General features: G+C 41.9%; 1 protein-coding gene across 1 annotated transcript in view; it reads right to left on the reverse strand.

Moving 5' to 3' along the window:
* The window catches only part of LOC111953872 (piezo-type mechanosensitive ion channel component 2-like), a 167,413-nt gene that overhangs the window by 49,179 nt on the left and 98,827 nt on the right, over positions 1–19,407 (reverse strand). The window contains exons 6-8 of the mRNA XM_070435672.1: positions 12,446–12,773; positions 11,822–12,035; positions 734–902 (exon numbers count right to left, since the gene is read on the reverse strand). Coding sequence (XP_070291773.1) covers positions 734–902; positions 11,822–12,035; positions 12,446–12,773 — 711 coding nt within the window. The remainder of the gene's footprint in view (positions 1–733; positions 903–11,821; positions 12,036–12,445; positions 12,774–19,407) is intronic.

Genomic DNA, 19,407 nt, shown 5'->3' on the forward strand with positions numbered 1-19,407 from the left:
AGTACAGGTGTGTGTAATATTACTACAGTACAGTACAGGTGTGTGTAATATTACTACAGTACAGGTGTGTGTAATATTACTACAGTACAGTACAGTTGTGTGTAATGTTACTACAGTACAGGTGTGTGTAATATTATTACAATACAGGTGTGTTTAATATTACTACAGTACAGTACAGGTGTGTGTAATATTACTACAGTACAGGTGTGTGTAATATTACTACAGTACAGGTGTGTGTAATATTATTACAGTACAGGTGTGCGTAATATAACTTCTGTACATAGTCAGGATGCCTGTGTACATGTGTCTCATCTGTGTAGTGAGTCATCCTCCACAGCTTCGTAAGATCCAACCATTTCCAAGAACTGTGGATGTGAGGAAGAATATGCAGGTTTCCTCTGTGTCAATTTAGTTTGACGCATGCTGAATGAGTGACTCATTCAGTAAATATGGATACGCCCATGTTTTGAACCACAAATTAAAATACCCCTTTCAATTATAAAAATACAGTTCAACACAGCTACACTGCACCAAAATGGTAGTGGTTTTACAGTAGACCCTATACAGTTAGACAGCCACCATGTTGGTGCAGCGTGGATTCTGTAATGGAGTGCACAGTGTACCAAAGGGCCCTGAACAAAAATGGCGTCAGTGTTACTGCAAAGTTAATTCACCATGTAGCTCCGGGGCCCTGCCCCAATATGGCCACAGTGTTACAATAACTTTAACTCACCATGTCTGTGGGGTCTTGGAGCCAGAGGCGTATAAGCGTGGCCAGGGTGTAGTAGAGCACCAGCAGCATGATGGGGTTGACATAGTGGTGCCAGGCCAGCGCCGGGTTGACCCGGAACATCCAGGTGTAGGAACAGTCAGTCTGTACCACAGACGAGATGCCAAACAGACTGGTGGAGGGAGGAAGGTGAGAGGGAGGGAAGGACGGGCAGATGGAGAGGGAGGGAAGGACGGGCAGATGGAGAGGGGGAGAAAGGCGGGGTGGGGAGAGCATTATTTCTTGCACAGTTGTGCGGTGATCTTGAAGTGCTCTTAAAAATCTGAGAACAATCCAGCCACATTCTATTGACATGCCATTCACCATGTATAGCTGAGAGAGAAATAGAGAGAGAGAGAGAGAGAGAGAGAGAGAGAGAGAAATAACCAGAATGGGGCATATTATATTACTGAATAGGCAAGCAAATACTTGTGGAAGGGATTCTGAGAATTAGAGAATAGCAGCAGTCAGCAGTAGCACAGAGGATATTACAGAATGAAACACCTCCATTACTTTTATTCCCTCTTTAATTACAATTACCCCCCTCTGCATCTTGGCAGTTGGCTACATGTAAAAAATGAACTTCTACTGGTACAGCACTCTCTGGAATGGTAACCCTGATGAGTAGCATAACCAGACAGTACATTTGATTAGTTCTCCCAAGTCATATACTCACATACCATAAATGATCAAACACACACTTTTTACATGGACAAGACTTGAAAGACAGTGTGACAGTGTGACAACAACCTCTCCCTCAACGTGATCAAGGAGATGATTGTGGACTACAGGAAAAAAGAGGACCAAGCATGCCCCCGTTCTCATCGACGGGGCTGCAGTGGAGCAGGTTGAGAGCTTCAAGTTCCTTGGTGTCCACATCACAAACAAACTAACATGGTCCAAGCACACCAAGACAGTCGTGAAGAGGGCACAACAAAACCTATTCCCCCTCAGGAGACTGAAAAGATCCTCAAAAGGTTCTACAGCTGCACCATCGAGAGCATCCTGACTGGTTGCATCAACTGCTCGGCCTCCAACCGCAAGGCACTACGGAGGTGGTGCGAATGGCCCAGTACATCACTGGGGCCAAGCTTCCTGCCATCCAGGACCTCTATACCAGGCGGTGTCAGAGGAAGGCCCTAAAAATTGTCAAAGACTCCAGCCACCCTAGTCATAGACTGTTCTCTCTGCTACCGCACGGCAAGCGGTACCGGAGCGCCAAGTCTAGGTCCAAGAGGCTTCTAAACAGCTTCTAACCCCAAACCATAAGAATCCTGAACATCGAATCAAATTGCTACCCAGACTATTTGCATTGCCCCCCCTCTCCCCGTCTTTTACACCGCTGCTACTCTCTGTTGTTTTCATCTATGCATAGTCACTTTAATAACTCTACCTACATGTACATATTACCTCAACTAACCGGTGCCCCCGCACATTGACTCTGTACCAGTACCCCCCTGTATATAATCTCGCTATTGTTATTTTACTGCTTCTCTTTAGTTACTTGTTACTTTTATTTCTTATTCTTATCCATATATTTTTTAACTGCATTGTTGGTTAGGGGCTCGTAAGTAAGCATTTCACTGTAACCTGTTGTATTCGGCGCATGTGACTAATACCATTTGATTTGATTTGACATGTTTCTATAATGCTGTGTATTTTCGATGAGATAATGAATGTAGATAGTATGAATATGGGCTGCAGCCCGGTGCTGGGGACCCACCAAGACAAAGTCACTGGTATAAACAACTGCAACTGCTTGAAGCATGTCTCCGGAACCACAAAACCCACAATTCCCTGGCATAACATCTTAGTATTCTCAGAAACACTTTCAATTTACACCAGCAGTAGCAATGTTATGGTCTCTCTCTCTCTCTCTCTCTCTCTCTCTCTCTCTCTCTCTCTCTCTCTCTCTCTCTCTCCTCTCTCATCTCCTCTCTCCTTCTCTCTCTCTCTCTCTCTCTCTCTCTCTCTCTCTCTTACTCTCTCTCTCTCTCTCTCTCTCTCTCTCTCTCTCTCTCTCTCTCCTCTCTCTTCTCTCTCTCTCTCCTCTCTCCCTCTCTCCTTCCTCTTGTCTCCTCTCCTTCTCTCTCTCTCACTCCCTTTCCTCTCTCTCTCCTCTCTCTCCTCTCTCTCTCTCTCTCTTCTCTCTCTTCTCTTTTTTCTCTCTCTCTCTCCTCTCCTCTCTCTCTCCTCTCTCTTCTCTCTCTTCTCTCTCTCTCTCTCTCTCTCTCTCTCTCCTCTCTCTCTCTCTCTCTCTCTCTCTTCTCTCTCTCTCTCTCTCTCTCTCTCTCTCTCTCTCTCTCTCTCCCTCTTCTTCTCTCTCCTCTCTCTCTCTCTCTCTCTCTTCTCTCTCTCTCTCTCTACTGTTTTAATAACACTAAAGAAGGCAGTCCGCAAGCAAAACAACAACAGATGTATCCCGGGTAAAGGAAAGGGAGAACAGAACGAGAGAAAAGAGAGGGAGAGATGCCAAAGTGCACAATAGTCACTCCAGCAGTCTTTCATTTTGGATTTATATCATGCCGCTATAATCGACCAGAATAGTTGTCTTTGGGATCACGGCCGTCATGTCCTGTTAGGAGTAGGTCGGCCTATGAGCCTTGAGGTGCACAAACATTCTAAAACTGCAGCTTTTATTAATAAGAAATAGAACCTAGAACACACTTAGTAACACGATGGGTTTAGGTGCGTGGCTCTTTTCAACTGGCCAAAGGAATAAATGTGTTATATCCTCTGCCTCCTTGGCATAGCCAGCCTCCGAACCAGATGCTTTCATGCCCAAGCACTGCTGCCACAGCTGGGGAATGCTAACCACTGACTACTGGTGTGTCTTCAATCAAGTGGCATAGGGTGAATGTCAATAGTATTTATTTGATTCCTCATGTCCTCTCTCCTCGCCTCCTTCTCAAAACACATTGGAGGAGGTCTGAGGAGAGGCGATGAGGAGATAGGAAACGAGGAATCAAATGCCACAGGGCACTGTATGGGTCATTCTAATCTGCCATGGATTGTCATGGTTTCCCAAGGAAGATAGACAGCGAACGTGGTTCAGAAATAAGAACTAATCTACAACAGGGATTGCAGGAGATCAAATATGTAATTTGTCGAGTCATAAGCACTACTACATGCAACCGACACCGATTGGATACACAACAAGAACACACACAGACGCCTGAGTCATTGATACACCCATTCTTGCGCTGACGCGGTGATAAACACTTATAGCAAAAAACCCATTTGGCATTTTATGGGCTACTTTCAAGTAGTTTTTATTCCGCAGTTTGGGTCTAAATTGAAAAGCACACATATTTCGGTTAGAGCTCGGGTAGTAACCAAAACGGTATCCTCACCCGCAAATGTCAAATTACAAAGCTGGTAGTGATTGTGACTATTTGATTGTCAGAGGGTTCTTTGTTTTCGCCCATTGGCAAGACAACGCTGCACAGAATCAGCCCAGTACTGTAACTATTAGTGGTGGGCAGCGTACCAATTTGGGGAATATTTTGGGCCTTAGTCTCACAGACTTACTCCTGGGCCTTAGTCTCACAGACTTACTCCTGGGCCTTTGTCTCACAGACTAACTCCTGGGCCTTAGTCTCACAGACTTACTCCTGGGCCTTTGTCTCATAGACTAACTCCTGGGCCGTTGTCTCATAGACCAACCCCAATTCAGCAAAATGGTCTGATCAAGTGGTAGAATAATGGGTTTCATTAAAGAAATGAGTGTAGTCGTATAGAGAAAGATCCCAACCCCACTCATTTATTTCTCATCTCTTTGCTTCTTCTTTCACTGTACTTCCAAGGAGAAATATGTTTCAGTACAAATATAAACTCACAGCATTGGGGTGTTCTGTGTCTTAAGTCTTTCACATAACACTGTATTGTTTCAAAATGCTTTTTTAGGAGTTTGCATGAAATGTAATGTCGTTCCTGGTGATTTTGAGAGAGCGAATGGGGTGCTAACGTTCGACACATTAAAGCAAGACGGTCTTGAAGGTCGATCGCATTGTGTTTATTTGTACTGTTATGTCACAGAATAACCCTCCCCTCACACACACACACACACACACACACACACACACACACACACACACACACTTATTATCACTTTTATACGACGGGTTACCAACATATTCAAATAATGATTTACATATTTTCGTTAAAAAAGTTATTTTGATAAATGTATTCATATTATTTCATCCTTCCACAAGATATAGTCCCGACACAAATCTAGGGTTAGGGTTGCTACMCAAGCCGGCTGGTCGTTCSTTCTATTTGTTCGGTTGCCATAGACGCGACCCAGTCGTTCAGTCTTTTTGTTCTGTATCTCACGTTTCTTTTAGAATAACATTTCGTTTTCAACAGAGGAGATTTGTATAAACCTTGCTGTCTGTCTCTCCGATGCTAGATGCTTTGTACAGTATAGTAAAGATTAAGCTTATAAATTCCCTGGCTGAGCTGATGAGACAGTCCATTGCGCTGTCAGATGGAACAGAGTAAATAGGCATTTTAACATCATAGATTTMGCCGGTGGTAACTTGTGGAATAGACACCGTCTGGAATGCGGTTTCAACCAATCAGCATTCAGGATTAGACCCACCCGTTGTATAAAGAACAATAATATACAGCGTTACAGCAAACTCCAAATACAGAACAGCCTTTGGACCACTCCCCACCACATGAACGCACACAGACACACACAAGCAGTTCTCTGACAACTGGTTTGTAAGGTGTTTGTGTTCTGTCGTCAGTTACAGATTTGGCCAACTAGTTGGGGGGCACATTTCAGGGTGAACGAGCGCTTTCAGCAATTAGTCCTGTATCCTTCACTAAGGCCTTTCTGAAACAATGTTACCGGCACCAAGCAACAGTAACACTATATTGACCATCCCTCCCCAGGACTGCCTGTTGGTGTAGTTCAAGCATTGTTACAGCGTTCTCCATCTAAAAAGAGTCTGATCATGCCCTAATTTAGATAAATTGCATCTACTTTACTTAGGGGCTCACTTCTCTCTCTCTCTCTCTCTCTCTCGCCGTCTCTCTGTCTCTCTCTCTTTGAACCAGTCAGCTTAGATTTTTTCTCCCTCTCTCGCTCGCTCCCACAATTCGTGTCGAGTTCCCTGAAACCAGCTGTGTAATTTCTGAGCGGGCCAAGAMTGGGCTGGCGTAATGAGAACCACCTGGGTCTGTGGAACGGAGGGGAGCCGGAGCTGGGCCGGCCGGTGCCACCTCTCCCTGGTCTGGTTCTCTCTGGGCCCTGATAGGGGCTGGGTGGATGGAGGGGCCCCAGATGCACCCCGACTCGGTCAACAGGTGGCTGGGGAGTGTGGTGTGTGTGTGTGGGGGGGGGGGGGGGACGACTACTTGTCTAGATGCCCCTTGACCTAGGTTGAAATGGGAGTGGGTGGCTGGGGAATGTACAGGTCAGAGTGTTGAGTGCAGCGTGTGTGTGTGGGGAGGGGGTACTACTTGTCTAGATGCCCTGGGTCACAGAGTGGGTGGGATTGTGTGTGTGTGTCAGTATGGGTCACAAACTGTGTGTGGTGTGTGTGTGTGTGTGTGTGTGTGTGTGTGTGTGTGTGTGTGTGGGGAGTGGGGGTTGAAGTGTGTGTGCTTATCTAGGGTAGAGGTATTCTGAGTTTATGGAACTGCAGGGCCTAAATAAGGGGATAGATTGTGTGAGGAACTGAGCAGAGTACAGTGATTTGTGGGATACCGATGTTACCCTTAACTAAGATCTAGTTGAAATACAGTGGTTAGTTGGAACACATTAAACCCGTCACAATCTAAAAAATCTATTTACCCTACGGTAGTCTCCTGATGCTCAGTGGTTGCACATCATCGTACAGGGGCTCAACTTTGGTTTTAAAAGTGGGGATTATTATTATTACTATAACTTTTTGGGGGGTAAACCCTCCAAACAGCCTACCCGACTGCTCGTAGGGATCCGCATGGTCCTAAAGCACACCATTGCCTTGTTAAAAAATAAATTAATCACATTCCAATGATAAACCTGGGGGGACAAAAATGCAATTTCAGAATGTGGGGGGGGCATGTCCACCCCGTACCCAGTGAAAGTTGCGCCCCTGTCATCGTACAATAACTTTTCAGATTTCAGAACATAACCTAAGAATGCTGCCAGCACAAACTTTAGAGCCGGGCTACAGAATGACGCAATCAAGTATATGATCCGTACCTTTGAGAATAATCTCTTGGTTGTAAAATTCTAAACGATTCGACTGGTCGTTAATCTCTCATTTCTATTACACTTTCCTCCATCGGGAAATGTCCAATAAGAAATGAAAACTATGATCTGAAATACAAAATACTATGCCCATAGAGACAAGGTAGATCACGAAAATACTTTGAGAGTTTTAATTTGAGGTTTTGGTCTGATATCTTGTTTCTTTATATTGTGACACTTCTTTCCCTCCCATTAAATGGAGATCCCATTTGTGTAAAATGTTTTATGATGGTTCCTGTGATAGGATAGAGGCAGCATAAAAATAGTCTACATACAACACAGACCTCATTCCTTGTGACTTGTCTTTGTTACTCAGAGTCCACTTCTGACTAATTTTTTATTTAACTAGGCAAGTCAGTTAAGAACAAATTCTTATTTTCAATGACAGCCTAGGACAAGTGGGTTAAGTGACTTGTTCTGGGGCAGAACGACAGACTTTTACTCTTGGGATTTGATCTTGCAAACATTCAGTTATTAGTTCAACGCTCTAACCACTAGGCTACCTGCTGACTCCTACTCCACAAAGTAGTCTGTACATAAGTTTAGGTGCAATTACTTACTTCAAATGTTAGCTTAAGTGTTGCCTGTATGGTTCAAATACACATATAATACACAGTCCCGTCAGAAGGCATTCACACCCCTTGACTTTTACATATTTTATTGTGTTACAAAAAGTGGGATTAAAATGGATTTAATTGTCATTTTTTGTAAACGATCTACACAAAATACTCTGTGATGTCAAAGTGGAAGAAAAATTCCAACATTGTAAAAAAAATATATGAAAAACAAAAACACTAATATATCTTGATTACAGAAGTCGGAAGTTTACATACACTTAGGTTGGAGTCATTAAAACTCGTTTTTCAACCACTCCACAAATTTCTTGTTAACAAACTATAGTTTTGGCAAGTCGGTTAGGACATCTACTTGTGCATGACACAAGTAATTTTTCCAACAACTGTTTACAGACAGATTATTTCACTTATAATTCATTGTATTACAATTCCAGTGGGTCAGAAGTTTACATACACTAAGTTGACTGTGCCTTTAAACAGCTTGGAGAATTCCAGAAAAATTATGTAATGGTTTAGAAGCTTCTTGATAGGCTAATTGACATCATTTGAGTCAATTGGAGGTGTACCTGTGGTGGTATTTCAAGGCCTACCTTCAAACTCAGTGCCTCTTTGCTTGACATCATGGGAAAATCAAAAGAAATCAGCCAAGACCTCAGAAGAAAAATTGTAGACCTCCACAAGTCTGGTTCATCCTTGGGAGCAATTTCCAAACTCCTGAAGGTACCACGTTCATCTGTACAAATAATAGTAAGCAAGTATAAACACCATGGGACCACGCAGCCATCATACCGCTCAGGAAGGAGATGCGTTCTGTCTCCTAGAGATGAACGTACTTTGGTGCAAATTGGTGCGAAGTGCAAATCGATCCCAGAACAACAGCAAAGGACCTTGTGAAGATGCTGGAGGAAACAGGTACAAAAATATCTATATCCACAGTAAAACAAGTCCTATATCGACATAACCTGAAAGTCCGCTCAGCAAGGAAGAAGCCACTGCTCCAAAACCACAATAAAAAGCTAGACTACGGTTTGCAACTGCACATGGGGACAAAGATCGTACTTTTGGAGAAATGTCCTCTGGTCTGATGAAACAAAAATAGAACTGTTTGGCCATAATGACCATCGTTATGTTTGGAGGAAAAAGGGGGACGTTGCAAGCCAAAGAACACCATCCCAACCGTGAAGCACGGGGGTGGCAGCATCATGTTGTGGGGTGCTTTGCTGCAGGAGGGACTGGTGCACTTCACAAAATAGATGGCATCATGAGGGAGGGAAATTATGAGGATATATTGAAGCAACATCTCAAGACATCAGTCAGAGAGTTAAAGCTTGGTCGCAAATGGGTCTTCCAAATGGACAATGACCACCAAGCATACTTCCAAAGTTGTGGCAAAATGGCTTAAGGACAACAAAGTCATGGTATTGGAGTGGCCATCACAAAGCCCTGACCTCAATCCCATAGAAAATGTGTGGGCAGAACTGAAAAAGCGTGTGCGAGTAAGGAGGTCCTACAAACTGACTCAGTTACACCAGCTCTGTCAGGAGGAATGGCGCAACATTCACCCAACTTATTGTGGGAAGCTTGTGGAAGGCTCCCGAAATGTTTGACCCAAGTTAAACAATGTAAAGGCAATGCTACAAATACTAATGTGTTTTAAACTTCTGACCCACTGGGAATGTGATGAAAGAAATAAAAGCTGAAATAAATCATTCTCTCTACTATTATTCTGCATGTCACATTCTTAAAATAAAGTGGTGATCCTAACTGACCTAAGACAGGGAATTTTAACTAGGATTAAATGTCAGGAATTGTGAAAAACTGAGTTTATATATATTTTGGCTAAGGTGTATGTAAACTTCTGACTTCCACTGTACATAAGTATTCAACCCCCTAAGTCAAAACATGTTAGAATCACCTTTGGCAGACTGTGAGTCTTTCTGGAAAAGTCTCTAAGAGCTTTCCATACCTGGATTGTGCAACATTTGCACATTATTCCTAAAAAAGCWMTGTCAAATTGGTTGTTGATCATTGTTAGACAACCATTTTCTGGTCTTGCCATAGATTTTAAGTCAAAACTGTAACTCTTAAAACACTGTAAAATTGGTTGTTGATCATTGCTAGATGATGATTTTTCAGGTTTTGCCATATATTTTCAAGCATATTTAAAACTAACTTGGCTACTCAGGAACAGTCCCTGTCTTCTTGGTAAGCAATTCCAGTGTAGATTTGGCCTTGTGTTTTACGTTATTGTCCTGCTGAAAAGTGAATTAATTTCCCAATGTCTGGTGGAAAGCAGACTGAACCAGGTTTAGTATTTTGCCTGTGCTAAGCTGCATTTAGTWAATTTTTRTCCTGAAAATCTCCCCAGTCCTTAATGATTACAAGCATACTCATAACATGATGCATCCACCACTGCTTGAAAATATGGAGAGTGGTATTCAGTAATTTGTTGTATTGGATTTGCCTCACATAACACGTTGTATTCAGGACACCATCCGAAGCGTAATTAATAACTTCACCATGCACAAAGGGATATTTAATGTTTTKTTTAWWWWWWAATCCAAATACCAATAGGTGCCCTTCTTTGCGAGGCATTGGAAAACCTCCCTGGTCTTTGTGGTTGATAATGTGTTCAACTGAGGGACCTTACATAATTTAATGTGTSGTACAGAGATGAGGTAGTCATTMAAAMTGTATGTTAAACACTGTTATTGSACATATAGTGAGTCCATGCAACTTGTTATGTGACTTGTTAAGCACATTTTCATTTTCCTGAACTTATTTAGGCTGGCAATGAACTTATTTAGGCTTGCCATAACAAGGTGGTTGATTACTTATTGACTCAGGACATTTCAGCTTTCATTTTTAATTAATTTAATTAATTCCCCTTTGACATTATGGGGTATTGTGTGTAGGCCAGTGACCAAAAAATCTCAATTTAATACATTTTAAATTCAGGCTGTAACACAACAAAATATGGAAAAAGTAAACGGCTGTGAATACTTTCTGAAGGTACTGTAATATTAGTMTATTTCTTAACTCATGAAACCACAACTCTTTAGTTATTTAGGGAATACCTTTTGGCTCAGGAGCACCCCGACCCAGGGGCAATGGCCTCTTTAAAGATAAAAAACAACAAGAGATACCACTGAGTATGTTATATCATTCCTTGACAACCTTAATTTACTTCTCTATAAGTTAAGCCCAAATACATCCAAATACGTTACATAACGTCTTGGGTCAATACCAAGCTCAACTCCACTCCTTTAAACACAAAACATAAAATTCCCATGGCATGACAACATCCCAACTGCTATTCCCGTTCAAAAATCCTCCGTAAAGTTGTTGGCGGGTGGAGCGGGCCTGAGTGTCTGATGCCGGGGCCAGATGAAATACACCATGATCTACAGCCTCCAGCAGATGTCAAACACATTGTTGTGTGTTGTCTGGAGCGAAGAGGCAGACGATGCACATGTTTTATCAGAGGGCCCTTTAATCTTAAAGGTGCACCGTCCACTGACAACTCCCAGTGCTGCTTTTCATAGGAATTCCTCTCCCTTTCTTTTGTTTTGATAAAGAGAGAGAAAGATAGGGGGGAGAGAAAAGAGAGAGCGAGAGAGAGGGGAAGGGAGAGATAATTCTTCACCCTTTCAACTTGACACAAGTAATCTCTTCCACAAGAAATACCATTGCTTTCACGGTCGGATTGTAACTTACCCGCTGTGACGCTGGATACGACCAAAGCCAGCGGACGGACACTTGACACCGACTCTGACACATGCAATCGGCTCAGTCTTTGAGACTTGGATTTCTTGATTTTATTTTGGTGTATTTTATCCCCTTGACAATTTTTTGAGGGGTAATCTTATTGGTCACAGTCAGAGCCTCAGTGTTCCTGTATTCCTATACAGCTAAGTGATTACACACGAAGATGTTATCCTGATTTGCTGTGATTCAAAATGATCATGTATACAGACGTGTCGCTTTTTTGAATAATGTAGGTGGGTTGCCTTTAGCTACATGAAAACATTTCACATTACATTTTAGTAGACACTCTCTTTAGGTTTACTTACAGTAGTGAGTACATACATTTGACATACTTTTTCACATTGGTCCCCCATGGGAATTGAACCCACGGCCTTGGCATTGCAATTGCCACGCTCTACCAACTGAGCCACACCTCCCCTGAAAWTACACACATGCACACACACCCACAGCACACTTTCTCACCTGGCGTAGCTATCCCCGGGTGGGATGAGCTCCTGGAAGAGCTGGAACTGGTAGAGGTAGAGAACCACCAGGTGTCCAGCACTGAAGATGGCCATGAGGACACACAGACAGCTGAAAATGAGCGGGTGGAAGGTCCGACAGAAGGACCACCAGGTACACAGGCCCAGGAAGGTGAAGAAGTACACCGCAGAGGTCAGGGAGGGCAGCATGATGCCTGGAACAGCACAGAAGCAGAGGAGGACATAGTGGCTGATAGAACATCACCAGTGAGACTGGATGGAGCAGTTTGCATTGTATTTCCTAGTATTGACTTTACGTTGTTGTCCGATCGCATCTCAGATTTTTACGTTTCACACCAGAGAATGAAAAATATGGTACCATTCTAGGTAAGGAAGTTTTACATTCAGTAAGGCTTTGGGAAACAAGGTTCATCCTAACCATTAATGTGTGTATTGTCTCATGCAATTTTTTTATATTGAATACTGAATGTTTCCAGGTAAAACGTCATTAAGTTCAATCAATGATTCATTCAAGTCAATTCAAGCAAATTAGAAATTGAGTAACTGCACTGCTCTGTTGATACGTTTGTGATTGTCAGTCATTCGTTTGAGTGAGGGCACTTACCTGTAAGGCCCAGTAATATGGTGACCACTACTTTCCCTGCAGTGGTAATAAGATTCCCAATGATCTCCTTGACTTTGGACGCCACCGCCGCTATCTGACGAAGGATTATCATCTTAGTGCTCTCCTCCTCTTCTTCACCTTCCTCTTCTTCCCCCTCTCCTGTCTCCTCCACCTCGTCCCCGGTCATCTCTCCATCCCCGTGTTCAAATTCCTCCTCGAACACCAGGTCGTCCTCCTCCAACCACACTTCCTCCCTTTTCTCCTCCACCTCCTCCCTTTTGTCCTCCACCGCCTCCCTTTTCTCCTCCTCCTTGTCTTCCTTATTTTCCTGGGGAAAGAAGATGAATACAATGAGTATCAACGCAGAAATTAATAACCTGCACACCTTGCTCCATTGAGTATAAACGGCTTTGCTGAGTAGCCCTGCTTTGTTGAGAGAAATCAATCCAATAGACTGTGAAGACATTGTATTGGATGAAGTCATTGTGTTGCCAATATGTCTGATACTTTGAGTGTTTCTGTGTAGAGACAACAGAGCTGAGCTAAAAACCCTGTCAAGCATTTGATGCAGAACCATGTTGCAGTGAAGCTGCTGATAGAGTTTTTTTTTGGAGGGTCCGAGGAGTTACGTCCCATTGTAATGATTAATGAGAAGGGTTAGAGGAGAGATTACAGGTCTGTTTGACAGTGACATACAGCAGGACCGTAATCCATCCATTTTAACTAGCTGTCTCTTTTTAAGGAATCAAACRACTAAACAAGTCTAACGACTGCCTCCAATTCAGCAAACCTGCACTTTTCACTAAACATCAGCCAGTGCGTGTTTTGATTTAAATAGCAATTATACTGTTGGCTATTTAAGACTGCTGTCATGCAAACCAGGAAAAAGGCATATGGATTGTAAATGGTTAGCTAGCATTCTGGTTTACATTAGCCATGAGCTATAGTGTACGTCTCATTGCATTTAATAATGTCAGAAAATAACATTGTTTCAATAGCAGGCCATATGGTGAAGGTAACAAAGGGAAAAAGCTTAAGAGATTGTTTTGTGTATTCATAACATAAATCCCAGGAAAACAATATATGTTGACCTTGCGTCATTGCTGGTATCTTCTGTACTATATTATAGATGTTGCTCTCCTTCTCCCATTTATAAATAATACATATGTCAACAGGTGCATTTCAAATGTACATAAAGACTAATTATTAGCCTGTTTGTCTGTGCATTAGATTATAAAGTGACATGCGTTAGGCGAAAGACTCTCCTAACGAGGTTAGGGGAACATAAATGAATCTACTGGGACATAACAGGATGGATGAGCATTAAGAGAAATTAGATTAGGTGTGGGACGCTGGAGACGAGACAGAATGTGGGCTTCACCTCAAAAGCAGCAGACAGACTAGCTGACTCCGAACTGTGGTAGATGCTCAACATCGGTTAACGTATGTTTTTATCATATGTACTTCAAATGTCAGTTGTTAAAACTCACTAGGGTACGTGGGATGCTAGCGTCCCACCTGGCCAACATCCAGTGAAATTGCAGAGYGCCAAATTCAAAAACAGAAATARTSATTATAAAAATTCMTAAAACATACAAGTGTTATACATRGGTTTAAAGATRAACTTCTTGTTAATCCAACCRCKGTGTCAGATTTCAAAAAGGCTTTACGGCGAAAGCATACCATGCGATTATCTGAGAACAGCGCCCAGCAGACAAATCATTACAAACAGTAACCAGCCAAGTAGAGGAGTTACACAAGTCAGAAATAGTGATAAAATTAATCGCTTACCATTGATGATCTTTATATGGTTGCACTCACAAGACTCCCATTTATTCAATAAATGTTTGTTTTGTTCGATAAAGTCCATGTTTATATCCAAAAGCCTCAGTTTTGTTCGCGCATTTTGTTCAGTAATCCACAGGCTCAAACGCAGTCAAAACAGGCAGACGAAAAATCCAAATAGTATCCGTAAAGTTCGTAGAAACATGTCAAACAATGTTTATAATACATCCACAGGTTGTTTTTAGTCATAATAATCAAAAATATTTCAACCGGACAATAACGTCGTCAATATAAAAGGTGAACAAGAAAGGCGTGCTCTCAGTCGTGCGCATGAAAAAGCTCTGGGACACTGAATGGTCCACTCATTCAGAGTGTTCTTACTCCCTMATTTTTCAGAATACAAGCCTGAAACAATTTCTGAAGACTGTTGACATCTAGTGGGAGCCATAGGAAGTGCAATTTGAGTCCTAAGTCAATGGACACTGTAATGGCATTCGATAGAAAACTATGAACATAAAAAAAATCCCACTTCCTGGATGGATTTTTCTCAGGTTTTCGCCTGCCAAATCAGTTATGTTATACTCACAGACATTATTTTAACAGTTTTGGAAACTTTAGAGTGTTTCTATCCAAATCTACCAATTATATGCATATCCTAGCGTCTGGGCCTGAGTAGCAGGCAGTTTACTTTGGGCACGCTTTTCATCCGGAAGTGAAAATAGTGCCCCCTACCGTAGTGAAGTTAATTCAATTTAGAAACAAGGACATTTAGAAACACTTTAGATAAAGTGTTTAAAAATATACATGTTAGTTACATAGTAGTTACAACTGTTATAGGCCTACCTGTTTGTAACTTTGTAACAATATGTATTTACACCGTAATTATACCTAACCTACTTATATAAATACATAGGTTTTAGGATCCTTTTCAACACTGGAAATGACCACAAGGTAGMAGACAATGGACAAAAGTATACCATTTATGTCACAAGAAGCAATATTTTACACAACCGTAAAAAACTAAAGCAGTGGTATAAAATGTAACTGTGATGGAGATTCAAATTGAACGCACCTGTTCTTTTACATACTTTGCACAAAAGATGTATCAAGTAACATTGTGGATATTGTTCAAACAWAATATGAATGATATGCACTCAAGTCATAACAATCATTTCATTTATACAGCAGGCTTTGATGCCTACATCTAGAGGCATTAATCATAGGTTCACTGTCCAATGTATCACTCCAAATAAACAATAAAAAGAAGTCATAACTATGAGGAAATCCAATTCTGCTCGTCCGGAAGGGAAACAAAAGCAATACAAAGGCTTCTGGGCATAGACATGTTATTTCTGGATTGGCAAAATCCAAAATTACCACAAAAAAGGAAATTCAAAGGGCCCTGGATTGGAATAGTTCGATGTTTGATATTTATCATAATAAATACAATTTGAAGGAAAAACTAAGAAAGTTTTGCTTCAGAAACAGACATCACTAATTAGATAAAAAGCTCCCATTTCTGAACACAGAAAAAGCTAACTATTGCTAAAAAACTAAACTATTCTTCAGAAAAAAGTGTTGTCATATGGGTACATGTGGTCATCTGAGATTAATTGGCATAATTTCCTAAAAACATTGTTCTCTCATGGTTCATATAGACACATAATAGTCCAACGTGTGAGATGAAAGAATCTTTGGGGATTCGGCTGAGAACTCGAGACCCTCGTTCAGTCACTGTTGCTGTGGTGGGAACCTCAACCTGGACCATGGTTAAACCATGTCTAAACCAGGTTGATCCTTTCAACAGCACACTCTGGTTTAATATCTACACTGCAGTCAGCAATTACAGAACTGAAATAAAAAAACATTAGTGCAGCCTAATCACTTGTTTATTTGAAAGGGGCCTACATGGTAAAAAAATGAAATCTGCCTRCATATTTCCCCTACTCTATATTTATTATACCACCACAATGAATGAGCGCTCTGTGCGATCACTCGCCGCCCTATCGCAAAATCTCCACAGAGTAACACAAACAAGTCTTTCTCGCTAGAGCCTGAGAGAAAATACCAAAGTCAGTAATCTGCTCACTATCGGCCGTGGCATATCATAATTGATCAAACAAGTTCCGTTTGATGAAGCCCGGTTTATTTAACCGCGGCAACTGCTCCCATGTGGCCGTCGGGTGGCCGCGCCAATGCAGCTTGCAGCTGGGAGTTCAAACCCCAATGCTCAACAGAGGAGGCAGCGAAATAACCAACGGCTCCCTAATGAACCTCCTGAGGGATCAGATTCCACATCGTCCTCCCGGCTCTCACAAACAGGCTCTCAGTCTGTCCACAGGCCGCGCCTACTGAAACATACCATATCACTACCACACTAAGATGATGGAGGTGGTGGTTGGAGTCAGTGGGGTTTATTGTAGCCAGTCTAGACATCAGCACCTCCCCTGGTAGGTCTACTGCCGGTTCACTGTACAGTATCATGACTAGCACATACTGCCGGTTCACTGTACAGTCTTATAACTAGTACATACTGCCGGTTCAAATCAAATCAAATCWAATTTTATTTGTCACATACACATGGTTAGCAGATGTTAATGCGAGTGTAACGAAATGCTTGTGCTTCTAGTTCCGACAATGCAGTAATAACCAACAAGTAATCTAACCTAACAATTCCACAACTACTACCTTATACACACAAGTGTAAAGGGATAAAGAATATGGTATGATTTTAACATAATAATGGCATAGTTTAATAGGTGGCGAGTGATACATGTATTACATTAAAGATGGCAAGATGCAGTAGATGATATAGAGTGCAGTATATACATATACATATGAGATGAGTAATGTAGGGTATGTAAACATTATATTAAGTGGCATTGTTTAAAGTGGCTAGTGGTACATTTTTACATAATTTCCATCAATTCCCATATTATTAAAGCTAAATGTTAGTGGTGGCTGTTTAACAGTCTGATGGCCTTGAGAGTAGAAGCTGTTTTCAGTCTCTCGGTCCCTGCTTTGATGCACCTGTACTGACCTCGCCTTCTGGATGATAGCAGGGTGAACAGGCAGTGGCTTGGGTGGTTGTTGTCCTTGATGATCTTTATGGCCTTCCTGTGACATCGGGTGGTGTAGGTGCTCTGGAGGGCAGTAGTTTGCCCCCGGTGATGCGTTGTGCAGACCACTACCCTCTGGAGAGCCTTACGGTTGTGGGCGGAGCAGTTGCCGTACCAGGCGGTGATACAGGCCCGACAGGATGCTCTCGATTGTGCATCTGTAGAAGTTTGTGAGTGCTTTTGGTGACAAGCCGAATTTCTTCAGCCTCCTGAGGAGGCTGTACAGTCACTGTACAGTATCATGACTAGTACATACTGCCGGTTCACTGTACAGTATCATGACTAGTACATACTGCCGGTTCATGTACAGTATTACAGTATCATGACTGTAGTACATACTGCCGGTTCACTGTACAGTATCATGACTAGTACATACTGCCGGTTCACTGTACAGTATCATGACTAGTACATACTGCCGGTTCACTGTACGTATCATGACTAGTACATACTGCTGGTTCACTGTACAGTTTATAACTAGTACATACTGCTGGTTCACTGTACAGTATTATAACAAGTACATACTGCCGGTTCACTGTACAGTCTTATAACTAGTACATACTGCTGGTTCACTGTACAGTATTATAAACAAGTACATACTGCTGGTTCACTGTACAGTCTTTATAACAACGACATACTGCCGGTTCACTGTACAGTATTATAACTGTACATACTGCCGGTTCACTGTACAGTATGTAATGACTAGTCATACTTGCTTGGTTCACTGTACAGTATCATGACTAGTACATACTGCCGGTTCACTGTACAGTATTATGACTAGTCATACTGCTGGTTCACTGTACATATTATAGACTATACATACTGCCGGTTCACTGTACAGTATTTATAACAAGTCATACTGCGGTTCACTGTACAGTCTTATAACAACGAATACTGCCGGTTCACTGTACAGTCTTATAACTAGTACATACTGCCGGTTCACTGTACAGTATATGACTAGTCATACTGCTGGTTCACTGTACATATTCATGACTAGTACATACTGCCGGTTCACTGTACAGTATTATACACAAGTACATACTGCCGGTTCACTGTACAGGTCTTATAACAACGACATACTGCCGGTTCACTGTACAGTCTTATAACTAGTACATACTGCTGGTTCACTGTACAGTATCATGACAGTACATACTGCGGTTCACTGTACAGTCTATAACTAGTACATACTGCCGGTTCACTGTACAGTATCATGACATTACATACTGCCGGTTCACTGTACAGTCTTATAACTAGTACATACTGCGTTCACTGTACAGTATTATAACAAGTACATACTGCCGTTCACTGTACAGTCTATAACAAGACATTACTGCCGGTTCACTGTACAGTTATTATAACTAGTACATACTGCCGGTTCACTGTAACAGTATATGACTAAGTCATACTGCTGGTTCACTGACAGTATCATGACTAGTACATACTGCCGTTCACTGTACAGGATTATAACAAGTACATACTGCCGGTTCACTGTACAGTCTTATAAACAAGACATACTGCCGGTTCACTGTACAGTATTATAACTAGTACATACCTGCCGGTTCACTGTACAGTATTATGACTAGTCATACTGCTGGTTCACTTACCAGTATCATGACTAGTACATACTGCCGGTTCACTGTACAGTATGTATAACAAGTACATACTGCCGGTTCACTGTACAGTATTATGACTAGTCATACTGCTGGTTCACTGTACAGTATCATGACTAGTACATACTGCCGGTTCACTGTACAGATTTATAACTAGTACATACTGCCGGTTCACTGTACAGTATTATAACAAGTACATACTGCCGGTTCACTGTACAGTCTTATAACTAGTACATACTGCCGGTTCACTGTACAGTATCATGACTAGTACATACTGCCGGTTCACTGTACAGTCTTATAAACTAGTACATACTGCCGGTTCACTGTACAGTCTTATAACTAGTACATACTGCCGGGTTCCACTGTACAGTATTTATAACAAGTACATTACTGCCGGTTCACTGTACAGTATTATGACTATCATACTGCTGGTTCACTCTACTGTATTATG

Source organism: Salvelinus sp. IW2-2015, linkage group LG27 (genome assembly GCF_002910315.2).
Source record: "Salvelinus sp. IW2-2015 linkage group LG27, ASM291031v2, whole genome shotgun sequence".
Classification (NCBI taxonomy): domain Eukaryota; kingdom Metazoa; phylum Chordata; class Actinopteri; order Salmoniformes; family Salmonidae; genus Salvelinus; species Salvelinus sp. IW2-2015.